The 20,547-nt window shown below is 37.1% G+C and overlaps 1 protein-coding gene across 2 annotated transcripts in view; it reads left to right on the plus strand.

Annotated features, from left to right (window-relative positions):
- The window catches only part of ano9b (anoctamin 9b), a 69,013-nt gene that overhangs the window by 14,263 nt on the left and 34,203 nt on the right, over positions 1-20,547 (plus strand). The window contains exons 4-8 of one of the 2 annotated variants that reach the window (XM_083914245.1): positions 127-266; positions 5,332-5,381; positions 5,607-5,665; positions 17,233-17,312; positions 19,825-19,959. In XM_083914245.1, coding sequence (XP_083770371.1) covers positions 127-266; positions 5,332-5,381; positions 5,607-5,665; positions 17,233-17,312; positions 19,825-19,959 — 464 coding nt within the window. The remainder of the gene's footprint in view (positions 1-126; positions 267-5,331; positions 5,382-5,606; positions 5,666-17,232; positions 17,313-19,824; positions 19,960-20,547) is intronic. The other variant, XM_083914246.1, reaches the window with a different exon arrangement.

A 20,547-nucleotide genomic window follows, 5' to 3' on the forward strand; every position in this document is an offset into this window, starting at 1 on the left:
GTTTAAAAAGCATTTCTTTAAAACACCTAACCACACATGACATAATATAGTGTGAACAATTGCATGAATGAAAGTGGTTGTAGTTGAAAAGTTGCCTTTAATGTATGTGTTGTTTTTGTGTGTTAGACGATCTTCCATGATGACAAAGTGTTTTTCGGAATCCGTGCTCCCAGTGAGATGTTTAAAGACTACCAGTACCTCCTCAAAGTCTCTGACTCATGCAACTGGTGTGGAGATATACGGGGCTCAGTCACCCAGGCTACCAGGTCACACACACACACCCACACACACACACACACACACACACAAACACACACACACACACACACACACACACACACACACACACACACACACACACACACATACACATACACATACACATACACCCACACACACACACACACACACACACACACTAACACACATAGTCACAGACATTGGTGAAGCCTGTACAGGTAGTTCTGACAGTTGCTGTGCTCTTTAAGGAAAAAGCAGCAAGCAGTTATGTCATTTTCTGCATATGAAGCAACAACAGCCTTAAACCGGAAATACTTCTTTCCTTGTCTGCAAGGGTTTAGGTTCAGTCAGCACAGCGGCAATGATGTCATCCGTCCATGTCCACGAGGGTCTGGGTGGAGTGCTGACTTAAAAAAGAGACTTTTGTTTTTCCTGGAGGTTGTAACTTCCTCTGCCTGACAGTGTGTATGTGTGTGTGTATTCTAATATACATTTACAAACATACTATACAATTTGTGAACCTAAAAATAATCTGCGGTGGCAGAGACCTGTGTAGGAAAGCAGAGAGAAAGATGTTTTACTCTAAAAACAAGTCCGACAAGTCCTTAAAACAACTTCAAATCCATGTCTGAAGACTAAAATTCTTTATTAATTTAAAAGTGACCAATACCTAAGAGTGTATCATAAAGATATATTCTAAACCTGAAGGAGTTTATAAAGGAGAAATTATAAGTATAATAAAATTATAAAGGCGCTTCTGACAAGCACCTTGAAATGAAGAGAAATGCAAAACTGAAATGTATAAATATATTTCTTTGGGTCTCATTATTTAAAGTGTTTTAATACTCATTGTTACCGGGGTTTTAGTTGAGTCATTATGTATCAATTAAGGCTGGGACTTTAACATGTTAATTACGATTAATTCATTAATTACAAAGCCGCTAAATAATTTGATTTTTTTTTTTAATCGTGTCCCACTACTAATATCAATTGACTGGAAGAATTTATTGAATAAACATGTTGTAGGTACTTTAGGTTAATTGGATCCATAGTGTGACTATCAAATGAAATATTTGATAAAGAAAATGAATAAAGAAAATTTACTAAAAATGAATAGCTTTAATTTATTAAAAACTTCACACGGAAAACCAATTAAATGTAGGGCCTTGGATTGAGTATTCTCAATAAACTTATCGTTAATCAAGTAAATATTAGTTATCACCAATAATTATCAAAGATAATAATAAAAATTACTCTAGTTAAACCAGAGTTCCTAGGGGCACCACCGTCATGTGATAACATTAAGTTACACACACACATTAAGTTATTAGTTACCAGTCCATGAGATGGGAGATGTTTTGCGTTGCTTGATGCCAGTGGCTGGTTGAAGAAAGGTTCTTGTCTTGGTTGTTGCTCTGAGGCAAAAGAGGACTCAGATCGCTCTTTGTTCTGCTCAGTTGAGTTGGTAACCGGTTGATGATCCTACTCAATACAGGCCATGTTCAAGGCCTAGGGACAGCAGCAGCTAGTCCCTGGATCCCGCAGGAGAGCGTGAAGTTGAGTGGAGATTCGAAGAGAGAGATCCGAGAGAGAGATCCGAGAGAGAGGTCCGAGAGAGAAAAAGAAAGTCCAGGAAGTGTCCCACAGTTTTATAGACACTGATGATGTCATCACCAGAGGTCAGATCAGCCAATGAACTAACAGTTTGGGGGTCCCTTGGAGAATCACACCTGGGTGTAACCTGTGGGGGAGAAGGTTGCATGGAAGGCCTTTGTTTGTGACAACCCCTCAGGGACGAAGGCTGCCAGGCTTTGGGCCTAGTTCTCATAATCAAACTGAAGGTTCATGTTAATCCAGAAATGAACAATCCTCTTTGGGAAGCCGATTGCACCTACAATGTATATAATGTATATTGATTGTCTTTTGAGAGTCTTTTGAGTTATAAAAAAGTGAGACAATAATATTTGTCATATTGCTTGGTATTTATTTAATTGCTTTATGTGATTGGATGGACAGCTAGAGGCAGGCAACACAATGGCTCAGTTAACTGTGATGATTACAGGCAGATGATAGTATGTTTACATGCATTTATGGCCTGAGTTAGTCTGGGGCCAAGGGCTCTAATTCTTTCTAATTACGACACCTTAATGGAGCAGTTAAGTTCTATAATGGTTATTTGGTGATACAATGAAAATTGCCCTGAGCTGTCTCAAAGGGTCATTTAACAAGAAACCACCCACATCCACTTGAAATTTCAAGATGTGGATCTTTAAATGATACATTTTCTCATAGAAATCTATTGGGCTCCTCAAGAGGCTCTATCAAGAGAGGTTGTTTGACTGTGTTTTGTCTGACTCCTCGCCCACGACCTGTGCAGTTTGGTAAAACCTGTCAGGAGTTGCCTCCCACCGGCATAGCTCTTTCACGGTTCACTGAGGTACAAAAGTTCCCTTACCACGACAAACTAAATGTGTCAAATCATTACTAAGGGATGGCGTAACTAGCACAGTTGTGGTGCTGAACGAACAGTGCCCCAAAATAATAATTGAGCAATGGCATTTTTATGGGTAATTAGAAGACAGGGTCTCCATCATTACAGACTACTGTACACCACTTGCTATATCCAGACCTCCATACCAGTAAAGAAAATAAAAAGATACCCCAATTTCAAACCATGGATTACACCTCAGCTAAGGATAGCCTGAAGTAAAGAGCCTCCGAGCTCAAGGACTGGACAGCTCTCAGTGCAGCAAACCAGGCAGTAAAAAATGAGGTCTTCAAAGCCAAACTACTATATAAGAATCAACTGGAACAAAAACTCAGCTCTATGAACACCAAGCAGGCCTTTCAGCTGGCCAAAACACTGACCAGATATGCACCCAGACCCAGCACTCCAATTCCACTCGAGCAAGGACATCAGCTGAATCTTCTTCAACTGGTTCGACGCAGACGACTCCTCAGAAGAGTGTTGCAGACAGCTGGATGGATTCCCCCTACTCGACCCAAGTGATTAGTCAACTAATCAACGCATATATATATATATATATATATATATATATATATGTATATGTGTATATATATATATATGTATATATATGTATATATATATCCCCCCCAAGCCTCAGCGACTGACTAACATTATTAAACATAATTAATAACCATTATTTTACAAGTGCACACAGCTGCGCACTATAAGTGATGCCTGTTAAGGACAATGCCAAATTATTTCAGATTCTAATTCTGAATTTGTCAGAAAAAATCAACAAGGAGACTGTGGGAAAATCGGCAGGTAGCTAGGCTAACGTTACTGGCATGTTAAAGGTGGTAGGTCATGTTCATCTAACGTTACTTACATGTTTAAGGTGGTAGGTCATGTTCGTCTAACGTTACTTACATGTTTATGGTGGTAGGTCATGTTCGTCTAACGTTACTTACATGATTAAGGTGGTAGGTCATGTTCATCTAACGTTACTTACATGTTTATGGTGGTAGGTCATGTTCGTCTAACGTTACTTACATGTTTATGGTGGTAGGTCATGTTCGTCTAACTATACTTACATGTTTAAGGTGGTAGGTCATGTACGTCTAACGTTACTTACATGTTTAGGTGATAGATCATGTTCGTCTAACGTTACTTACATGTTTAAGGTGGGAAGTCATGTTTGTCTAACGTCACTTACATGTTTAGGTGATAGATCATGTTCGTCTAACGTTACTTACATGTTTAAAGTGGTAAGTCTTGTTCATCTAACGTTACTTACATGTTTAAGGTGGTAGGTCATGTTCATCTAACGTTACTTACATGTTTTAGGTGGTAGGTCACGTTTATCTAACGTTACTTACATGTTTAAAGTGGTAGGTCACGTTTGTCTAACGTTACTTACATGTTTAAGGTGGTAGGTCATGTTCGTCTAACTATACTTACATGTTTAAGGTGGTAGGTCATGTTCATCTAATGTTACATGTTTAGGTGATAGGTCATGTACGTCTAACGTTACTTACATGTTTAAGGTGGTAGGTCATGTTCATCTAACGTTACTTACATGTTTATGGTGGTAGGTCATGTTCGTCTAACATTACTTACATGTTTGAGGTGGTAGGTCTTGTGACCATCTTGGGGTCATCCTTATCCTTTTAAAGTGATCCCATATTTTAGACGTCTTTTCCGACATTATTGGCTATTTATTATTAACTGTCTAACCGGGACCTGCAGAATTGAGTGAGTGAAGCCTTCCAGCCTTTTAGGCCAGTAACATAGATTTTCACTCAATTTTGTCAGGGACACGGCTCCAAATGTTTGTTTTTTTTCCTGCGACCAATCGACCAATGAAATTTTGGTCTGCTAATGATTTTTTGGACGTCCAGTGCTTGGTCGACTATTTAGGGGCAGCCCTAATTTTTTTTTACATAAATCTCTTTAAAGGCTGTTTTTCTCTCTCTGATCCAGAAATCTCCTCTTCAGCAGCACTTACACACACCAAAGCTTCCACTTTCATTCCGGTCGATATTCTGAAGGGTTTTACACAGGCCTTTGGCCAGATATCATTCAGAGCCTGATTCATACAACAGTTGATCCATAAAAACATGGAGAATCCATTTATGCCAGGAGTGAAAAAAAGGGATATCTGTAAAAACCTTTGACTCTCATATGTCAGCAAAATTAAACAAGAATTTTGCACCTGACTTTATCCAATGTTCATATTTCAAAATGAGCTCATATGTCATAAGATAATGACTAATTTGCATATTTAAACAGAAATTTTCAGGAAACTTGTAGTTTGATTAATCCGTTGCCTCCTTTTATCTTCAGTAAGTGACCTAATTAAAATGTAATCAAATCAAATGAGTCAGGATTTAAGGAAACCATAGAAACCCAACATTCTCTATGTGGAAACAGAAAGCCACAAAGCTGTAAAGAGAGCAGAGCGTCAGTTTAATTTCATAGACACATGAATTGAATGACTTCAGGCTGCAGGAAATATGTGTGTGTGTATACCTGTGCAGTCAAATACATCATGCTGTATAAACCCATTCATTCTGATCCTGCCGACAGTTTCTTCACTTTACTTGAACTTTTTATTCTTTCTCCAGGATCCGAATTGTCCATTTCATCCTTCATCAGACCTTCATCAACACAGGAGGTGAGTGTTATGTGTGTATGGATAATTTGGTAGTATCCTCTGTAGCTTAGTAGACCTTTAGCAAACATTTCATGTTTGATATATCAAAAAAACATATCATGCATTCATTTTAAACAGGCATCCATGAATATTGGTTGTAGAACATGTTGCGGTATGAGACAAACAGCAGCCTCATGCAGAAATGTTCTGTTTTTTTTATTTAGTTTTTTGTAATTTTATTTTCAGAGAACCTGGAGGAGCTGTTTATGAAGGACGTGTTTGAAACTATGTTCTGCCTCCACGAGGTGAGTCAGCCTTTGACTGCTCTCATTAAACTGCTGGAGCTACTGCATCTCCATTAATAGGAATCATCTGCTGATAAGATCTGATACTAAATGACCTAAATGACATTCATCTACGACCTGAACATGAAGTCAGATAAAGAACTAAAATTCATCCGTTTGTGCTAAGCATGCTCAGTATTTAGACAAAACTACAATTAAATCCGGGTGAAAAACACCAAAATGTTTAATCAAATGGGCCTTTCGCTAAGACGGCGACCGTGTTTTTGGGGTTTAAAAACACAGGAAAGTGAAACCCCTTAAAATCTTAATAATGCTCCACCGTTGTGTGTGCTCTGATCTGCTCGTGCTGGCTCACGTTGCTTTGGTGTTTACTTAACATCCATGTGCAGAGTAAATTTATTATTACTATTATGCTGTGATCACACCGCCTGTGATGGATGCGATGAAAGCGAGCAACTTACTGGTATTTGTTATAGCCAGGATGCTTTTTTGAAACCATGTAAAAAATGTATTGGCACTCTGGGCCATTTGGTGGCTGCAATAAGTAACTGACTGACTGACTGATTTTATTCAGAGAGAATTTTCATGACAATTAAAAAAGACTGCGTCACATTGAAATGTCACATTGAAAAAGACCGTCACATTGAAATGTCAAATTGAAAAAGACTGTCACATTAAAAAAGAATGTGTCACATTGAAAAAGACTGCATCACATTGAAATGTCACTTTGAAAAAGACTGCGTCACATTGAAATGTCAAATTGAAAAAGACTGTCACATTGAAAAAGACTGCGTCACATTAAAATGTCACTTTGAAAAACACTGTCACATTGAAATGTCACTTTGAAAAAGACTGTCACATTGAAAAAGACTGCATCACGTTGAAAAAGACTGCGTCACATTAAAATGTCACTTTGAAAAAGGCTGCATCACATTGAAAAAGACTGCGTCACATTAAAATATCACATTGAAAAAGACTGCATCACATTGAAAAAAGACTGCATTACATTGAAAAAAGACTGCATCACATTGAAAAGGCTGCATCACATTGAAAAAGACTGCATCACATTGAAAGACTGCATCACATTGAAATGTCACATTGAAAAAGACTGCATCACATTGAAAAAGATTGCGTCACATTGAAATGCAAAATTGAAAAAGACTGTCACATTGAAAAAAACTGCATCACATTGAAGAAGACTTCATCACATTGAAATGTCACATTGAACAAGACTGCGTCACATTGGAAAAGACTGCGTCACATTGAAATGTCACATTGAAATGTCACATTTAAAAAGACTGCGTCACATTGAAAAAGACTGCGTCACATTGAAATGTCGAATTGAAAATGACAATCACATTGAGAAAGACTGCTTCACATTGAAAAAAACTGTGTCACATTGAAAAAGAATTAGCACATTGAAATGTCAAATTGAAAAAGACTCTCACATTGAAAAAAGACTGCATCACATTGATAAGGCTGCATCACATTGAAAAAACGCTGCATCACATTAAAAGACTGCATCACATTGAAATGTAACATTGAAAAAGACTGTCACATTGAAAAAACGTGCATCACATTAAAAAAGACTGCGTCACATTGAAATGTCGAATTGAGAAAGAATGTCACATTGAAAAAGACTGCGTCACATTGAAAAAGACTGCGTCACATTGAAATGTCACATTGAAAAAGTTTGCGTCACATTGAAATGTCACATTTAAAAAGACTTTGTCACATTGAAAAAGACTGCTTCACATTGAAATGTCGAATTGAATATGACTGTCACATTGAAAAAGCCTGCGTCACATTGAAAAGACTGTGTCACATTGAAAAAGACTGCGTCACATTGAAAAAGACTGTGTCCCATTGAAATGTCAATTTGAAAAAGACTGTCACATTGAAAAAGCCTGCGTCACATTGAAATGTAACATTGAAAAAGACTGTCACATTGAAAAAACGTGCATCACATTAAAAAAGACTGCGTCACATTGAAATGTCGAATTGAGAAAGAATGTCACATTGAAAAAGACTGCGTCACATTGAAAAAGACTGTGTCACATTGAAATGTCACATTGAAAAAGTTTGCGTCACATTGAAATGTCACATTTAAAAAGACTTTGTCACATTGAAAAAGACTGCTTCACATTGAAATGTCGAATTGAATATGACTGTCACATTGAAAAAGCCTGCGTCACATTGAAAAGACTGTGTCACATTGAAAAAGACTGCGTCACATTGAAAAAGACTGTGTTCCATTGAAATGTCAATTTGAAAAAGACTGTCACATTGAAAAAGCCTGCATCACATTGAAAAAGACTGTGTCACATTGAAAAAGACTGCGTCACATTGAAAAAGACTGTGTCACATTGAAAAAGACTGCGTCACGTTGAAATATCAAATTGAAAAAGACTGTCACTTTGAAAAAGACTGTGTCACATTGAAATGTCACTTTGAAAAAGACTGCGTCACATTTAAATTTCAAATTGAAAAAGACTGTCACATTGAAAAATACTGCCTCACATTGAAATGTCACCTTGAAAAAGACTGCGTCACTTTGAGATGTCACATTGAATAACACTGCGTCACATTGAAAAAGACTGCGTCACATTGAAATGTCGACTTGAAAAAGACTCACATTGAAAAAGACTGCGTCACATTGAAAAAGACTGCATCACATTGAAATGTCACATTGAAAAAGATTGCGTCACATTGGAAAAGACTGCGTCACATTGAAATGTCACATTGAAAAAGGCTGCGTCACATTGAAAAAAACTGCGTCACATTTAAATTTTGAATTAAAAAAGACTGTCACACTGAAAAAGACTCTCACATTGAAAAAAACTGCATCAAATTTAAAAAGACTGTCACATTCAAAAAGACTGCGTCACATTGAAATGTCACTCTGAAAAAGACTGCGTCACATTGAAATGTCACATTGAAAAAGACTGCGTCACATTGAAAAAGACTGCGTCACATTGAAATGTCACATTGAAAAAGACTGCGTCACATTGAAAAAGACTGCGTCACATTGAAATGTCGAATTAAAAAAGACTGTCACACTGAAAAAGACTGTCACATTGAAAAAAACTGTATCACATTGAAAAAGACTGTGTCACATTGAAATGTCGAATTGAATATGACTATCACATTGAAAAAGACTTTGTCACATTGAAATGTCAAATTGAAAAAGACTGTCACATTTAAAAAGCCTGCGTCACATTGAAAAAGACTGTGTCACATTGAAAAAGACTGCGTCACATTGAAAAAGACTGCGTCACATTGAAATGTCACATTGAAAAAGACTGTCACATTGAAAAAGACTGCGTCACATTGAAATGTCACATTGAAAAAGACTGTCATATTGAAAAAGACTGCATTACGTTGAAAAAGACTGCGTCACGTTGAAAAAGACAGCATCACATTGATAAGACTGCATCACATTGAAAAAGACTGCGTCACATTAAAATGTCACATTGAAAAAAACTGCGTCACATTTAAATGTCAGTTTGAGAAAGATTGCGTCACATTGGAAAAGACTGTCACATTGAAATGTCACATTTAAAAAGACTGTGTCACATTGAAAAAGCCTGCGTCACATTGAAAAAGACTGCGTCACATTGAAAAAGATTGCATCACATTGATAATGCTGCATCACATTGATAATGCTGCATCACATTGAAAAAAGACTGCACCACATTGAAAAAAGACTGCATCACATTGAAAATGCTGCATCACATTGAAAAAGACTGCATCACAATCAAAGACTGCATCACTTTGAAATGTCACATTGAAAAAGACTGTCACATTGAAAAAAACTGCATCACATTGAAGAAGACTGCGTCACATTGAAATGAAGAATTGAAAAAGACTCACATTGAAAAAGACTGCGTCACATTGAAAAAGACTGCATCACATTGAAATGTCAAATTGAAAAAGACCGTCACATTGAAAAAGACTGTGTCACATTCAAAAAGACTGTGTCACATTCAAAAAGACTGCGTCACATTAAAATGTCACATTGAAAAAAACTGCTTCACATTTAAATTTCAAATTGAAAAAGACTGTAACACTGAAAAAGACTCACATTGAAAAAGACTGCCTTACATTGAAATGTCACCTTGAAAAAGACTGCGTCACTTTGAAATGTCGACTTGAAAAAGACTCACATTGAAAAAGACTGCGTCACATTGGAAAAGACTGCGTCACATTGAAATGTCACATTGAAAAAGGCTGCGTCACATTGAAAAAGACTGCGTCACATTGAAATGTCAAATTGAATATGACTATCACATTGAAAAAGACTTTGTCACATTTAAATTTTGAATTGAAAAAGACTGTCACACTGAAAAAGACTCTCACATTGAAAAAAACTGCGTCAAATTTAAATAGACTGTCACATTCAAAAAGACTGCGTCACATTGAAATGTCACTTTGAAAAAGACTGCGTCACATTGAAATGTCACATTGAAAAAGACTGCGTCACATTGAAAAAGACTGCGTCACATTGAAATGTCAAATTGAATATGACTATCACATTGAAAAAGACTTTGTCACATTGAAATGTCAAATTGAAAAAGACTGTCACATTTAAAAAGCCTGCGTCAAGACTCACATTTTAAAAGATTGCGTGACATTGGAAAAGACTGCGTCACATTGAAAAAGACTGCGTCACATTGAAAAAGACTGCGTCACATTGAAAAAGACTGCGTCACGTTGAAATATCAAATTGAAAAAGACTGTCACATTGAAAAAGACTGCGTCACATTGAAATGTCACATTGAAAAAGACTGCGTCACATTGAAATGTCACATTGAAAAAGACTGTCATATTGAAAAAGACTGCATTACGTTGAAAAAGACAGCATCACATTGATAAGACTGCATCACATTGAAAAAGACTGCGTAACACTAAAATGTCACACTGAAAAAAACTGCGTCACATTTAAATGTCAGTTTGAGAAAGATTGCGTCACATTGGAAAAGACTGTGTCACATTGAAAAAGACTGTCACATTGAAATGTCACTTTGAAAAAGACTGTCATATTGAAAAAGAATGCATTACGTTGAAAAAGACTGCGTCACGTTGAAAAAGACAACATCACATTGATAAGACTGCATCACATTGAAAAAGACTGCGTCACATTGAAAAAGACTGTGTCACTTTGAAAAAAGACTGCATCACATTGAAAATGCTGCATCACATTGAAAAAGACTGCATCACAATCAAAGACTGCATCACTTTGAAATGTCACATTGAAAAAGACTGTGTCACATTGAAAAAAACTGCGTCACATTGAAAAAGACTGTGTCACATTGAAAAAGACTGTGTCACATTAAAAAAGACTGTGTCACATTGAAAAAGACTGCGTCACATTGATATGTCAAATTGAAAAAGAGTGTCACATTGAAAAAGACTGCGTCACATTGAAAAAGACTGCATCACATTGAAAAAGACTGCATCATGTTGAAAAAGACTGCGTCACATTAAAATATCACTTTGAAAAAGACTGCAACACATTGATAAGGCTGCATCACATTTATAAGGCTGCATCACATTGAAAAAAGACTGCATCTCATTGAAAAAAGACTGCATCACATTGAAAAAAGACTGCATCACATTGAAAAAAGACTGCATCACATTGAAAAGGCTGCATCACATTGAGAAAAGACTGCATCACATTGAAAGACTGCATCACATTGAAATGTCACATTGAAAAAGACTGTCACATTGAAAAAAACTGCATCACATTGAAAAAGACTGCGTCACATTGAAATGTCAAATTGAAAAAGACGGTCACATTGAAAAACACTGCGTCACATTGAAAAACACTGCGTCACATTGAAAAAGACTGTCACATTGAATTGTCAGTTTGAGAAAGACTGTGTCACATTGAAAAAGACTGCATCACATTGAAATGTCACATTGAAAAAGACTGTCACATTGAAAAAAACTGCATCACATTGAAAAAGACTGCGTCACATTGAAATGTCAAATTGAAAAAGACGGTCACATTGAAAAACACTGCGTCACATTGAAAAAGACTGTCACATTGAATTGTCAGTTTGAGAAAGACTGCATCACATTGAAAAAGACTGCGTCACATTGAAAAAGACTGCATCACATTGAAAGACTGCATCACATTGAAATGTCACATTGAAAAAGACTGTCACATTGAAAAAAACTGCATCACATTGAAAAAGACTGCGTCACATTGAAATGTCAAATTGAAAAAGACGGTCACATTGAAAAACACTGCGTCACATTGAAAAAGACTGTCACATTGAATTGTCAGTTTGAGAAAGACTGCATCACATTGAAAAAGACTGCGTCACATTGAAATGTCGACTTGAAAAAGACTCACATTGATAAAGACTGTCACACTGAAAAAGACTGCGTCACATGGAAAAAGACTGCATCACATTGAAATGTCACATTGAAAAAGACTGCGTCACATTGATAAAGACTGTCACACTGAAAAAGATTGCTTCACATTGGAAAAGACTGCGTCACATTGAAATGTCACATTTGAAAAGACTTTGTCCCATTGAAATAGACTGCTTCACATTGAAATGTCGAATTGAATATGACTATCACATTGAAAAAGACTGCGTCACATTGAAAAAGACTGTGTCACATTGAAATATCAAATTGAAAAAGACTGTTATATTAAAAAAGCCTGCGTCACATTGAAAAAGACTGTCACATTGAAAAAGACTGTCACATTGAAATGTCACTTTGAAAAAGATTGCGTCACATTGAAATGTCACATTGAAAAAGACTGTCACATTGAAATATCAAATTGAAAAAGACTGTCACATTGAAAAAGACTGTGTCACTTTGAAAAAGACTGTCACATTGAAATGTCACATTGAAAAAGACTGTCACAATGAAAAAGACTGCGTCACATTGAAATATCAAATTGAAAAAGACTGTCACATTGAAAAAGACTGTCACATTGAAATGTCAAATTGAAAAAGACTGTCATATTGAAAAAGACTGCATTACGTTGAAAAAGACTGTTTCACATTGAAAAAGACAGCATCACATTGATAAGACTGCATCACATTGAAAAAGACCGCGTCACATTGAAAAAGACTGAGTCACATTGAAATGTCAAATTGAAAAAGACTGTCACATATAAAAAGTAGGGATGCTCGATACTGGCTTTTCTGCCGATATCCGATATTCCGATACTGTCCAACCCTTAATTTCCGATACCGATTTCACCCGATACCGATATATGCAGCCATTTACACCAAAATTCATCACATATCACCTATTATGGAATTAACACATTATGCCTAATCTTATTGTGATGCCCCACTGGATGCATACATAAATGCAACACGGCTTTTCAAATGTTAACACAGTCTGTACAAAATAAGTTCTTGAAAAAAGTGCAATTCATTTATTTGTTTGTGTTTTTAGAGAGAATATTTTGCCTCAAACATTGCTACAGACAACATCAAAACAAGGAAGATGCATATCTTCAGTCCAGAGTAGTAAACAAACATAGTCCTCTTTTTCCAGACTGAGTAACCGGCCGTAACTTGGCAAATAATACAATCAATAAATTAGCAGTCAAGCTCAACATGCTAACCTGTATTGGATCTAACGGATACAGCACCAGAAATTACCTTCTCGACGTGACAGTAAACAATGCTGTACAAGTAAGCACTGGTCTGAGAAATACTTCGACTGGGCACGACATAACGTTGCTCAAAGAACTCCACAAGTTTGGTGAATCCGGCATCCTGAACGATAGAAAAAGTTTGTTTCTCGCTGTCGGCTGTTGCTTCTTTTCATCACTTTGCTGCACAGATGTAGCGTATATCTCCGCTTGATTCTTCTTGAGGTGGGTGATCAAATGTGATGTATTAAAGGAAGACGCCTTGTTTCCTCCTCTCATAACCGACGCCTTGCAGTCATTGCAAAGCGCACATTTACTGTTAGTAGATGACACTTGGAAATACTTCCAAACCACGGACATCTCCTGCACCGGGAGAGCTGAAGCTTGTTAGCCACGGTTAGCAACCTACGAGTGAAGCGTGTTGTTGTTGTTATACGTCATCAAGCACGCGCCTGTAAACGTCCCGTGTTGCATTCACGTACACTCGGAAATGCTGAAGCCTACAGACCTAACATCGGTTGTAAAAACCCGATACCGATAATTCCCGATATTACATTTTTAACTCAATATCGACATCCCTAATAAAAAGCCTGCGTCACATTGAAAAAGACTGTGTCACATTGAAATGTCAAATTGAAAAAGACTGTCACATTGAAAAAGCCTGCGTCACATTGAAAAAGACTGTCACATTGAAAAAGACTGCGTCACATTGAAAAACACTGTCACATTAAAAAAGACTGCGTCACGTTCAAAAAACTTCATCACATTGAAAAAGACTGTCTCATAGAAAAAGACTGCATCGCAACAAAAAAGACTGCGTCACTTTGAAATGTCACATTGAAAAAGATTGTCACATTGAAAAAGACTGCGTCACATTGAAATGTCACATTGAAAAAGACTGCGTCACATTGAAATGTCACATTGAAAAAGGCTGCGTCACATTGAAAAAAACTGTGTCACATTGAAATGTCGAATTAAAAAAGACTGTCACATTGAAAAAAACTGCATCACATTGAAAAAGACTGCGTCACATTGAAATGTCGACTTGAAAAAGACTCACATTGAAAAAGACTGCGTCACATTGAAAAAGACTGCATCACATTGAAATGTCACATTGAAAAAGATTGCGTCACATTGGAAAAGACTGTCACATTTAAATGTCACATTTAAAAAGACTTCGTCACATTGAAAAAGACTGCGTCACATTGAAATGTCGAATTGAATATGACTATCACATTGAAAAAGACTGTGTCACATTGAAATGTCACATTGAAAAAGACTGCGTCACATTGAAATGTCACATTGAAAAAGACTGCGTCACATTGAAATGTCACATTGAAAAAGGCTGCGTCACATTAAAATGTCGAATTAAAAAAGACTGTCACATTGAAAAAAACTGCATCACATTGAAAAAGACTGCGTCACATTGAAATGTCGACTTGAAAAAGACTCACATTGAAAAAGACTGCGTCACATTGAAAAAGACTGCATCACTTTGAAATGTCACATTGAAAAAGATTGCGTCACATTGGAAAAGACTGTGTTACATTGAAATGTCACATTTAAAAAGACTTTGTCACATTGAAAAAGACTGCGTCACATTGAAATGTCGAATTGAATATGACTATCACATTGAAAAAGACTGTGTCACATTGAAAAAGACTGTGTCACATTGAAATGTCAAATTGAAAAAGACTGTCACATTGAAAAGCCTGCGTCACATTGAAAAGCCTGCGTCACATTGAAAAAGACTGCGTCAAATTGAAATGTCACATTGAAAAAGACTGCGTCACATTGACTTGTCACATTGAAAAAAATTGCATCAAATTAAAAAAGACTGCGTCACATTAAGAAGACTGTATCACATTGAAATGTCGAACTGAAAAAGACTGTCACATTGAAAAAGACTGCCTCACATTGAAACAGACTTTGTCACATTGAAATCCCACATTGCAATGTCACATTGAAAAAGACTGTCACATTGAAAAAGACTACGTCACATTGAAATGTCACATTGAAAAAGACTGCGCCACATTGAAAAAGACTGCACCACATTGAAAAAGACTGTGTCACTTTAAAATTTCTTATTAAAAAAGGCTGCATCACATTGAAAAAGTTTGCGTCGCATTGAAAAAATTGACTGCGTCACATTGAGTTGTCGAATTGAAAAAGACTGTCACAAGGAAAAAGACTTTCACATCGAAAAAAACTGTCACATTGTAATGTCAAATTGAAAAAGACTGCGTCACATTGAAAAAGACTGCGTCACATTGAAAAAAATGTCACATTGAAATGTCACATTGAAAAAGATGTCATATTGAAAAAGACTGCATTACATTGAAATGTCCAATTGAAAAAGACTGCGTCACCTTGAAACAGACTTTGTCACATTGAAATCCCACATTGCAATGACACATTGAAAATGACTGCTCTACATTGAAAGAGACTGCGTCACATTGAAAAAGACTGCCTCACATTGAAATGTCACATTGAAAAAGACTGCGCTACATTGAAAAAGACTGCGTCACATTGAAAAAGACTGCGTCACATTGAAATGTCACACAGAAAAAGACTGCTTCACATTGAAATGTCACATTGAAAAAGACTGTGTTACATTGAAAAAGACTGTGTCACATTAAAATTTAAAAATGAAAAAGACTGCGTCACATTGAAAAAGATTGCGTCGCATTGAAAAAATGACTGTCACATTGAAATGTCGAATTGAAAAATTCTGTCACACTTAAAAAGACTTTCACATCGAAAAAACTGCCACATTGTAATGTCAAATTGAAAGACTGCATCACATTGAAAAAGACTGCGTCACATTGAAAAAGACTGCGTCACACTGAAAAAAACTGTCACATTGAAATGTCACATTGAAAAAGATGTCATATTGAAAAAGACTGCGTTACATTGAAATGTCCAATTGAAAAAGACTGCGTCACATTGAAATGTGGAATTGAAAAAGGTCGCGTCACATTGAAAAAAACTGCATCACATTGAAATGTGGAAATGAAAAGTACTGTTACATTGAGAAAGACTGTGTCACATTGAAAAAAACTGCATCACATTGAAATGTGGAAATGAAAAGTACTGTTACATTGAGAAAGACTGTGTCACATTGAAAAAGACTGCGTCACATTGAGAAAGACTGCGTCACATTGAAATGTCACATTGAAAAAGGAGGATGTCACACATTCATTTCTTATGGCCTGTCATTTTTGACCAGAACGCAACAGATGTGTAAAGTTTGAATGATTATGTTTAAAAACCAATGAAAGTGGGTTTTATAAGCTCAATTATCTAGTGTGGAGGAATGGATGAAGAAAGATAAAATATTCCATATTTACATGTATGATAGAAGAACATTGTATCGGTTTAATTTTGCCCATAACACAATAGGAGGGTTAGAGTCAGTCACTCACCAGTTCACTAATAATTTGTATTCACACACTGTAGAGCATGATTGTTGGAAATGAGAGATGGTCTCAGGAAGTCTCTATCTCTACCCTGCACATATCATCTTTACTCAGAGAAACTAAGGCAGCATGAAGCAGCTTTTGTTCATTGCTTCGGGATCTGTGTAAAGATGCTAAACAGGTAAAAGGCTCAGTGGCCTGAGGCTGTAGCTAAAAGGTAACATCAGACACTCAGGCCAGAAATTCACAGCTGTGTCCTCAGTTATAAAGACTTTGAGTAGCGTGTTTTTTACACTCAGTAAACACCAACATGTCATGAAAAATCCTCACATGGTTACTAATTTTACCGCCCAGTATAGAATCTGTGGATTCTTGTAGTCGAGTAAAGTGAACACATGAAATATTTAGTCTTTGAATTACGTTTTTGCCCAGGTGTTATAATGTTTTTGTGAAACAGCATAGTAGCATAAAGGTTCAATACCTGATGTCTGTATTTTGATTTTTCCCATGATTCTCAGAAAAAGAAGCAGAAGCAACTGAAGAAGAAGTGGGCTCGATGGTCTGGTCTGTTTACAGGACAACCAGTCAATGACGTCAAGTCAGTCTGTCTGTCTGTCTGTTTTTCTGTCTGTCTGTCTGTTAAGATGTCTGTAACTTAACATCCAGCAGTTAATTTGAGGAGAGATGTCTTCCCCCTTGTTAGCAAATGAGCAAATGCATGCCCCTTGTGAACCTGCCATCCCCACTCTCCATCCCCCAGTAGCAGAGAGAGTGCAGGGTAGAGGGGTTTAATAGTTAGTTGAATATGTTAGTGTAGTATGTCTGACTCATTGATCCTTTCTCTGACTGAGGTTTATGATAGCTAGAATATATGGCCCTGACCATTGCTCTAAAATATCAGCAGCATAAATATGCTTTTAATCAAAAATCCATGGTGCTGTCTGTGGTGCAGAAGTAGCAGATAGATTTGTAATTGCGACTTTTTCTCTGAGTCCTGCCCTCTTTTTTCTAAGTTGTTCTCTGAGTGGTTAATGGAGCAGTTCTCTAGTTAGAGCTGAACGGAAAAAAACAGGTCTGTCCCCATCCTAAAAATGAACACATCACCTTTTGTGTATAGCTGTGTGTCTGTGTAACTCTGGTTGTCTGTAACTAGAATTGTTCTGATACCAATACTAGTATCAGAAATGCCTCAGATCCTGCTCAAAATGCTGGTGTTGATATAGGCAAGTACTAAAATCTCTTCATTGACCATTTTCTGACTGTAAAACTAGATTTTGAAAGAAAGTTAGTTGGCATTCATGCTCTGTATGTATTTGTGTATTTTTGTTAATTTTTTGCAAAGGGTTTAACCTTTACCAGGCCATACAACAATCAGTGCATTTACATGCATAGCAGTACCCCGGTTAAGTGAATAACCAGGTTATACGTCCATATATTATGCCAGTTCTCCCCGTATGCATGAGAAGGGAAGAATAAGAAGAATGACGGGAGTGACTCTACCTCGGGTACAGTAGGTGGCACTCTGCCAGCGTACAACTGGTTGGAACGTGGCTTTTTCTTCTGGTTGACCTTTTGTAAAAATCACAACTTTGAAAGCAGGGAGAACATGTAGGACTTTTCGATAGAGCTACGACAGAAATGGGTCTTCGTGGTTCTAACGTTGCCATGGCGAAGTCCTCAGTCGATTTACAGTGAAAACTTGTGTTATTAGTGTTGTTTTTGGTGCCATTGCTTCCTGATCTAATCTATTTCTGTGTCAAAATATTCCAATCTAAAGTTAATAAAAGGTAAAAGGTACTCTGATTAGTAAGGGAGTTCTCTAGGTCTGTTAACCGGGGAATGAGAACTTTAATTTTAACCAAGGTAAGGTGTTTACATGGCGTTTGAGAAACCAGGGTAGTTCCTTAACCGAATATAATCGGGTTTTTAAACTGCATGTAAACTCTCTGAATGACACCAATTATATCATGTCCATGCAGGTTTAATAGTATAGAGCTGATAAAATAAACAGTATCGTTCACCTGCATTATACGTCTGCTATACTGTATATACATTTTGTTTGTTTTTTGAACACACTGGTATGGGAACAGTACTTGGTATTGGCTGAAATGTCTTTTCAGGTATCGGAAATGGTATGGGGAAGGAAAAAATGGTGTCTCTAACATCTCTATCTGTAAGTTTCTCACCAGCCAGGGGGAGTAAGTGTATTATATAATATGGAGACTACAGAGTATTTACCGACATTCTCCCCTGTAGGACATTCATAGTGTTGACCTCAGTTGTTCACACTGAAAGTGACAGAAATAGTTGTGTGAATAGAGGGGAGTTTAAACCTTGGTTCCTTTCTCAGCTCCATACACCTGACTAATCACTGGGGGAGAAGGTTGGAGTGTCAGGGTCTGTTTTGGCAGAAATGGTCTGACACAACACAGTACAACATCAGAATGTGTGATGACCATCTGATGAGGAGTTCTGCCGGAGTATATTGGCCATTTGACCTGCTACAGACTTGTTGTACCTGGTGTGAATTTGGGGCTTAACCAAACAGTTGACAAGCAGATGGGGATGCAGACAGGGAAACAGGATCACGGGTAGGTAAAACAAAAAGAAACAAAGAAACAATGAGAACCGAAAACATGGAACAAACTAACTTTCTCTAAACGCACAAAATGGAGCCAACGAACGAAACGCGATACCACGTAGATGATGAGACGATCTGGCGCCGTACGTGTCCAATATCCGGCTTTTTATACTGTTGGGGAGGTGATTAGTGGGATTCAATTCAGCTGATCCAGAACCACGCCTCCCGTCTCCAAACTGACAAATACAGAGAGGAGACACATACAGGGAAACACAGACAGAGGGAGACACACACAAGCACAAAAGGAAAAGGGAAAGAGCTGCCAGAACTGGGATCCTGACACAGCCTTTAGTAAGATGGTGAAAAGCTCAGATTTTGCTTCATCAGACCAGAGAACCTGACACTGACTCAAAGGACACCAATCCTCTGTGATTTTACATTGTAAAACATTAAATTATCATTTTTTATAATCACTGGTGCATAATGATTTCTGTGTAACATCATGTCTGCCTGTGTTTCCTCCCTGCAGGTGTTACTTTGGAGAGAAAGTGGCTTTGTACTACCTGTGGCTGGGCTGGTATACCAAGCTGCTGGTTCCAGCTGCTGCTCTGGGTGTTTTAGTGTTCCTGTATGGACTTTCCTTTTTCAACACCAGCCCTCTCATGTGAGTCAGATGCTGTGGTAATACTAGTTGTAAATTATCTGAAATGTGGAAAATGCTGCTTTTTTCATTAACATAGCTTAATTTATAGTCCTCTTTGAAACTGTTTAGAATTTGAAAATCTATAACTTTGGACGCCGTATCAAAAACACATTGGGCCTCACGCAAAAATGTTATCATATTTTTCTCCTAAACCTCTCTGATTTTCTCCGTAGGGGTTGTTTTTGCAAGTTTTCAAAGTCAGATTCACCAAACTCTAAACTCAACACATTGTTTTAAATTGCTCGTTTCAGCCATGAATGTCACTTGGAGAGTGGGGTATGCTAGCTAGCTAACTTATCATTAGATCAGTCGACTACCCATACAGAATCAGAATCAGAAATACTTTTATAATCCTAGGGGGAAATCATTTTTGCTTTTTGCTACAAAACTCCAGATATACAAACAACAAATATTATACAGACAACATATTTTAGAAAAACTCAAATTTTAATTTACAGAAAATAATATTTACATTAGTGAAATATATATGTAACGCATGTCTACTGTACATGAGCTAAGGTGACTGTCACATACTTTAAAGATTAGGAC

This window comes from Echiichthys vipera, assembly GCF_963691815.1.
Source record: "Echiichthys vipera genome assembly, chromosome: 1".
NCBI classification, from domain to species: Eukaryota; Metazoa; Chordata; class Actinopteri; order Perciformes; family Trachinidae; genus Echiichthys; species Echiichthys vipera.